General features: G+C 47.7%; 1 protein-coding gene and 2 non-coding genes across 3 annotated transcripts; all 3 read left to right on the forward strand.

Annotated features, from left to right (window-relative positions):
- Window positions 1–1190: 1190 nt before the first annotated feature.
- RPL3 (ribosomal protein L3) lies at window positions 1191–7551 on the forward strand. The gene is made up of 9 exons (XM_009486550.2): window positions 1191–1278; window positions 1894–2062; window positions 2959–3094; window positions 4325–4511; window positions 4927–5087; window positions 5375–5476; window positions 5976–6071; window positions 6565–6684; window positions 7435–7551. The coding sequence occupies exons 1-9, from the start codon at window positions 1239–1241 to the stop codon at window positions 7477–7479; spliced, it is 1056 nt and encodes a 351-aa protein (XP_009484825.2). The 5' UTR covers window positions 1191–1238; the 3' UTR covers window positions 7480–7551.
- LOC142597225 (small nucleolar RNA U83B) lies at window positions 4627–4718 on the forward strand. The gene has a single exon (XR_012832042.1). It is a non-coding gene; the product is annotated as a small nucleolar RNA U83B (small nucleolar RNA).
- LOC142597226 (small nucleolar RNA U83B) lies at window positions 6932–7020 on the forward strand. Its single transcript, XR_012832043.1, has one exon. It is a non-coding gene; the product is annotated as a small nucleolar RNA U83B (small nucleolar RNA).
- Window positions 7552–7867: the final 316 nt, after the last annotated feature.

Consider the following 7867-nt stretch of genomic DNA (forward strand, 5'->3'; position numbering starts at 1 on the left):
CCGCCGGGTTTGCTGCCCCTTTTTTTGGGAGGGGTGTCCTTCCTAGAGAGCTCCCGGCCGCCGGGTCACTGCGTTCGGCGGCCGGAGCGAGGCTTGGCGGCTCCGTTCGCCCCTGCTAGGCCGGCGAGGCCGTGGGGGGAGGTGTGAGCACGCGGAGCAGTCCGTAATAATGCAGTTCAACGCCTTTCAGCCGTAGGGTCAAATTTCGTGTTTGATTGTGTCACTCTCGTGAGAAGGGACTGTGTTGGCAGCCCTCACTTTTACGTAGCTGTCAAAATTTAGTTCTGCTGGGCCCTGCCGCGAGATTCGTAATCCCAACCAAAAGCCCTTTTTTGGCTGATAAACTTTGTCTGCTTAAGGCAGCTCGTGTCGAGTATTTTTTTTTAAACTAAGACATAATTTCTTAGCTATTGGCTGTTAGCTCCGTGTTTAGCTGTACAATATTTTTCTCAAATTCGGATGTGAGATTGGATAGGTAATTCTTCGTTGGGCTGAGAGTTCTCCGGATGGAACCCAGCCTTAGTTGGCGCTCAGGTTGCAGAGGGAGGCTGCAGGGCTGGTAGTCGAGGAGAACGGCTTAGAAAAAAATCTGCACTTCCACCTAAGGTGACTGACTCAAAGGTGGATGTTGAAATACTGCAGGTTTTCAAACTGAAGTTGTTTCTTTAATGCTTATTTTCATAGTGTTACTGATTCATTGAAACATATTGTAGTTACCTGTGCTTCTCCATTTTCTAGGCTTCTGGGGTGCATTGACATTCTGGTGGCATGCTGTGGCCAAACTACAGCTTGTGTGGTTCCCTGACTAGAGTGGGACTTGGTGATGTCTTAAAATAAACTTGAAAGGGACGGGATGTTGAGGAAATCTAGCGAGGACGTCGTTGGGGCATGAGGAGTACATTCTTATGGCATTATAATGGAATTCAGAAGCCAACAGCTGATACTGGGAAGAATTTGTAGAATGCAAAATGTCTGATATGTACATAGTAGTCATGTTTCAAGGCAAGATAGAGTTGGCCTTGGCCCTTGAGTGGGTATAAGTGAATCTCTATAGCAAGCACTAAATGTTTATTTTCTCTCTCTAGTCTCACCGCAAGTTCTCAGCTCCGAGGCACGGGTCTCTGGGCTTCCTGCCCCGCAAGCGCAGTAGCAGGCACAGGGGCAAGGTGAAGAGCTTTCCCAAAGATGACCCCAGCAAGCCTGTCCATCTCACTGCCTTCTTGGGGTACAAAGCTGGCATGACCCACATCGTCCGTGAAGTCGACAGACCTGGATCCAGTATGTATTAATGTGCCTCTGAGTAGAGGAGGTAGTTTTCTTTTATTCATGAGTGGGGAAAGATGACATGTTCGTTAGTAGCTCTGGATTTTAGTCGTGGCTTGACTTCAAAGTCCTTGCATGGGTGGGGTATAAAGCACCCCAACCCCTTCCCACTTCAATGTGAGTGATGTCCCAGCAGCAAGACTTCATGTCTAGCAGTGGCTGTTTTGTTAATGGTCCTGTTTCTGAGATGGGCAGTGACCTGATGGTTTGGTTTAGCTGTACTGTAACAGGCTACTTACGATGCCCTCTCCTGGATGGGTGGACATATGTAAATGGCCTTTGGCATTTTTTTGCTGATTGTTGAGTCCTGAATGTAGTCCTGTTACTCGCTACCATCCATTTTGCCTATCAGGTTTTGTCTGCTTCCTACTGAGTCAGCCTCAAATTTTTGGAAGGCATTAAATTATAAATTCTAGTTGGTCACTTTACCATGCGTCGTCTTTGCTTTTGTGAGAAGAACTTGAGTCATTTAACCTTTCATGTGAAGGAGTTGAGAGTGAAAAAGACCATATTATGTTTAGTAGCTGATGCTGGTGTTAATTGTTGTGCTGTATTTGTGTCTTCATCCAGAGGTGAACAAGAAGGAGGTGGTTGAGGCAGTCACTATAGTAGAGACTCCTCCCATGGTCATTGTGGGCATTGTGGGCTATGTGCAGACTCCTCGCGGTCTCCGCAGCTTCAAGACCATCTTTGCTGAGCACATCAGCGATGAGTGTAAGCGTCGCTTCTACAAGAACTGGTAAGAGAGCAGGGCTTCTGTTGCCTTAATCTCATGCTGTGGTTTATTTTTTCTGCTGGGTTGCAGTTGCAGGTTATGCTAGTACAGCTTTTTGAAGAGGCTTTTCAGCAATTAGTGTTTGGCCTTGATGAAGTGGCCTAATAATGGGATAGGCTGTAGGAATGGCTCTGGGAGGGTGACAGCATAATGTTAGTGCCCTTCTTGGCACGGCAGTGACAGTGTTGGTTTTTGCCTGAGATCTCCTTAACAGGCTACACGTGATGATACTTCGACGGGCGGACATAAGGAAATCGCCTCTGGCGCTTGTTGTTGAGTGTCGAGTCCTGACTGTAGCCCTGTTTTTCTCAGGAAAGGGGAAGATGAGTGTTACTTCTGATTACTGTTCCAGGCAGTGTTGTGATTCAAAGCATGCGCATTTGCCCAAGTGTGGCTCCAGCGTGTCTAGAGCTTACAGCCTGTTTATGAACTTTGCAGGCTGAGAAGATGTCCGAGTAGAGCAATAATGATCTCAAAGGTGTTACAGTAACGACCTTACTGTCAGGCATAGCTTGGGCTTACAAGGGGGGAAATGACAGTATTCTGAAGCAGACAGCAGTCATCTGACAATTGCTTTAAAGATCTGTTTTTTTCTGTTATTGTTTGACATCTCTCTACAGTCTTTTGTCTTCTGTACTATGAATGTTAATGTGCTTTGGAATTCATGGCAGCTCCGCTCAGCTGTGGCAACTTTGCCTCTGTCTGATGAGCTCCAGGCTCCGCTTGCCAGTGGAAAAGAGTCTTTAGAAACTGGCAATGAGCCGAAACCAGCTGAGGTGGCAGCTCCTTCCGCTCGTCCCCACTTCCTGGGGGATTGATGAAGGGCTTAGCCAAACCTTGTCTCTGCTCTGCTCCTGAAGGCACAAGTCCAAGAAGAAGGCCTTCACCAAATACTGCAAGAAATGGCAAGATGACGAAGGCAAAAAACAGCTGGAGAAGGATTTCAATAGCATGAAGAAATACTGCCAGGTTATTAGAGTCATGGCTCACACTCAGGTAAGCGTCTGCAGGACTAAGGTGTACAGTGGAAACAACTAGCAGAGCAAGCATAAAGCTTGATCCATCTCTGTACAGAGATTTCTGCCCTTCCCTGCAGCCGCATGCTGTTAAGCGTGATGCAAGTACTAGTACTCTTCATTCTGTACAAAGCGTGTGCTCACAGGATGCTTGAGGAACCTTGAGGGCAACCGCTGGCAGTCTTCTGAAGCAGAAGTCTAAAGAGACTCCACCATAATGGGAACTTCCTGGAGTCAGTCCTGTGCTGATACCATGTAGACCTGGGCTCTCTTAATTAACAGGCTGAACACTTAACTCTGGGGTTGGTGTGGTCAGCATCATTTCAGTCTGTGTTCTGTAGGGACTGCAGACACTCAGAGGCTTTTGGTGGCTTCTGTTGCTCAGCCAGAGGAGGTGTACACAGAGGAGTATATTGCTGAGTGGTGTGGTGGTGACTTATGTGACTTAACATCAGTGCTCTGCCAGACTTTCTTGGGAGGTGTAATTAAATCTTTGTGTTGGCTCTAAGTGCAGTAAGAAGTCTACGACATTGCTAATTTTACTAGAATTCATTTCCCATACTAGACAGCAAAGGTAGTATTGCAGCTGCTGTTGATACTCTTATCAGTCCCTCTGTCTAAATATAGTAGAAGTAACTGCAAATGTGTTCCTACCCAAAGTGTCCTTTGCTGTAGCAGGCTTTATCGTAGCTTGGTTTGGGTTGGAAGGGACCTTTAAAGATCATGGTCCAACCCACTGCCATGGGCAGGGACGTCTTTCACCAGATCAGGTTGCTCAAAGCCCTATCCAACCTGACACTGAACACTTCCAATGATGGAGCATCCACAGCTTCTCTGGGCAGCCTGTTCCAGTGTCTTACCACCCTCACAGTAAAAAAATTTCTTCCAGTCTAAATGTACCCTCTTTCAGTTTAAAACTATTGTCCCTTGTTATCTCCTTCCTGGATGGTGTTTGGCTGGAGGCTCTAGGGCTAGAGACACTTGTTAATTCTGTGTTCCTGTGGGTGGTGAATAACTTCCAGATATTGTGACTTGTCATTTAAGCCACAACACAGCCTTTCCCCTTAGTGTAGGGCCTTTTACTTCAGTATGCTGAAGTTCTGTATCTTGGAAAATGGTATGTTTAGTTAGAAAAACAGATTAGGCCAGGGCTAGTTGATGAGGTCCATCTTGGATGAGCAGGAGCTAAATCTGATCCTTTGTTTCCTAGATGCGTTTGCTTCCTCTGAGACAGAAGAAGTCTCACCTGATGGAGATCCAGGTGAATGGTGGCACTGTTGCTGAGAAGGTGGATTGGGCCCGGGAGAAGCTGGAACAGCAGGTGCCTGTGTCAACTGTCTTTGGCCAGGATGAGATGATAGATGTCATTGGAGTCACAAAGGGCAAGGGATATAAAGGTAATAACGCATGGAAGTTCTCTTTGTGATCAGGGTACAGATTTTAATGAAATCCTAGCTGTGAGTTTTCACAAGTGTGTGGGCAAAGAGCTGAGGTAAATCCATACTGCTGTCATGGTTCAATGATGAGACCATGGAATGAGCGCTGGGCACAGCGCCTGACATCCATGAGGAGTCATTCCATGCTGCCTTCCTTCTGAGAACACAACCCAGGGACAGCCAGGGAGGGAGCGTGGGCGGTTCAGAGGCAGGGTGCTTCACCAGGAAGTGTGGTTAATTCCTGGGATGCTGGGTCTGGGCTTCCCTTTTGTTGCCCAGGGACAGCAGCTTGAAAGGTTGGCTTAAACTCTGGTTAAATAATTTGGTGACATCTCAGCTTGACAGTAGTTAGGAACACTGCTTTGGTTTCTTTCAGGTGTTACCAGCCGTTGGCACACCAAAAAACTGCCCCGCAAGACTCACAGGGGTCTGCGCAAAGTGGCTTGCATTGGTGCATGGCACCCTGCTCGTGTGGCTTTCTCTGTGGCCCGGGCTGGTCAGAAGGGCTATCACCATCGGACTGAAATCAATAAGAAGGTTTGTGTCTCTGAACTGCTGGGAGGAAACGAGAGCTGGCCAAGGTCACTTGCTGCATGACAGTGAATAAATACAGGGGAGGGTTTTCTTTGGTAGTTTGAGTGTCATCTTGGGGGCAGTAACCATAGTCCCATTATGTTGGATAACCATAGAATTCTTGTATGGCCATGTGTTTTCAAAGTGCAACAGACATTTTTCTCCAATCCTATGTAGATTTGTTTGCATTTTGGCTGATGACAGGCCCTTTCTCCTACCTTTTGCTAAGTAGACATTCTTGACGTTTTTAGATCTACAAGATCGGCCAGGGTTACCAAATCAAGGATGGAAAGCTGATCAAAAACAATGCATCAACTGATTATGACTTGTCTGACAAGAGCATTAACCCTCTGGTGAGTTGTTGCAGCTGTATGGTGAGAGTCTGGTTGTGAGCTGCAATCTTAAGAGGCAAATTGGCCTGGTACGAGATGCAGAATGATTGAATGAAGAGCTCTTGAGGAAAAACTGGGCTGCTGTGGGAGGTGGTGTTGCTTAGTCATTCTCAGTATTGACTTGTGTAACTTGCTAATTGCATTCACTGTGTGGCAATAGTATAGAGGGATGTTACAAGCCTAGAAATTATACTCGTAAATAAGGACTAACTTAGCAGGGAGAGCAGCTTTTGCTGTTTTGTCGGCCTCTTCTTGTTGCTGCTGTTCTTAGCAAAAGTCTTACAGCAGCAAGTAAATTGTGTAAAGAAACTTGACCAGCGAAAGGTAATGCTGAAACTGGGATTTCAATGGATGTGGGAGTGGCTGAGACCCAGAAGTGCTGTGAGAACATCAAGCTGTAGGCAGATGTGATGAGTGGTCCTGCTTCATACAGAGCGCTAACTGTTCTCTCCTTGCTCAGGGAGGCTTTGTCCACTATGGTGAGGTGACCAATGACTTCATCATGCTGAAAGGCTGCGTTGTTGGGACCAAGAAGAGGGTCCTAACCCTGCGCAAGGTGAGTAGTGCAGCCCGCTGTCAAGGGGGCTGGGACAGCTTAAGTTGGCTGCACTGCCTCTGGAACAGGCATTGCTTGCTGCTGTGGGGATTCATGTAGCCAGCTAGAAAGAAAAGCCTAGAAGACTGTTGTTGGACACAGGCACACCCACCCACCTTGTATTAATGACCTCGGGAGGAGCGTGAGGTCCTTTTCCTGGTCAGTTCTGTCCAGGTCAATTTGTAAGGATGTGCTTTAGGAGAATTCTCGTGGATCGTAAGGACGCTGCCAGGCAGACTTGGGCTCACCTGCTGTGTGAGCTGACCAGTCTTCAGCCTTGGAGGCCAAAGGTGCAGCCTGGCTCATTGGCAAGTGCTTCATGCACATAACAGCAGCTGAAGTGTGAGGTCAGAGTGACTTAGGAGGCGTTAGCCATGGGGGTGATAAGAAGTAGCCAGCATACTGGCAGGCTGAAAGGGTGCTGCTGCGGGCTCATCTGGCATCTCTCTTGTAGTCCCTGCTTGTGCAGACCAAGCGCCGGGCCCTGGAGAAGATTGACTTGAAGTTCATTGACACAACCTCCAAATTTGGTCATGGCCGCTTCCAGACAGCTGAGGAGAAGAAGGCTTTCATGGTAAGGACACTTTCTGAAGCTGACAGCTTTGTGTTGCATACCTCTGTATTGTCTTTCAGCTAATGGCAGTTGGTAGGTTGACCTTTGGGCTGCCACAGGGCCAAAATTTCTGTGAAACAAAAGTGTGTAGCTTCAGTCGAAAGGGTTCATCCTGCCAACTTGGTTATAACCATGGGGGGGGCTGGGGTCTCGCTTCCCCTGTGACAGCGCTCGGTGCCTGAGGGGCGTTGCCGTGTTTGGGCCCAAGGCATTCAGTGATGAGGCACGGAACAAGCACTGAGCAGTACCTGACACCGGTGGGGAGCAGCTCCACACTGCGTTTCTTCTGAGAGCAGCTCCGGACGATGGTGCTCACAGCGGGCTGTGGGTGGCATGCTCAATTTGTCACTTGCTGGGGAAAGCAAGTTGGGAGTCTTGGGTGCAGGGCCCTTGCCGGTTCAGAGCGTGGTTCAGCTGCTCCTCGGGGGCTGCGCAGGAGCTTCCCCACAAGGTGGCACCAGCATTTCTTTGTTAACCTATGAAGTCATCGATTTGGTGCAGCCTGGCTGCGCCAAGTTCGGCTTTTTCCTGAAACCTGTAGCTGTGGAGATAGGGCTTGGGATTTCCAGTGGGCTGCAACATTGAGGGCTTTTTTTGCCTTAATTTCTTTGCAGCAAGAGGAGAAGAAATTACGGCATTGTAATTGGGATGTGATGTGGTCTTTGGTGCAGACTGCTGATGACATAGTTTCTTTCTATTTTTTTTTTTCAGGGACCACTCAAGAAAGATCGTATTGCAAAAGAGGAGACAGCTTAATGTGTAGAATGGTCTTGTGTCCTGTGGCCTGTGTGCTCTCAGACCAAAAAATAAATATTTTAAAGAAATTAACTTTGCCTCTTGGTTTATACATTGCTGTGTCAAGTCTGGTATTCTCCTTGCAGGCCCTATGCGTGCAACCAACCAAACCAAAGAAGCGAGTAAAGCTCAAATTCACGAGCATCCAACTCATAGCAGTGTTCCTGTAATGAGGAAGAAGCTGCCATTGCTGTTTTTGGAGAGCAGAGATTTTGGGGCAGAGCAAGGCGGCTTCTTTCTTTGGTTGTGTGAAATAGTAAAGCAGCAGGAGCCCGAAATGTGTTTGCAATTACTGAGGTATTATTCCACATGTTAGTCCTCGGCTGGGTGGCTATAGAGAGCTTGACTC

Source organism: Pelecanus crispus, chromosome 1 (assembly GCF_030463565.1).
Source record: "Pelecanus crispus isolate bPelCri1 chromosome 1, bPelCri1.pri, whole genome shotgun sequence".
Lineage (NCBI taxonomy): Eukaryota > Metazoa > Chordata > Aves > Pelecaniformes > Pelecanidae > Pelecanus > Pelecanus crispus.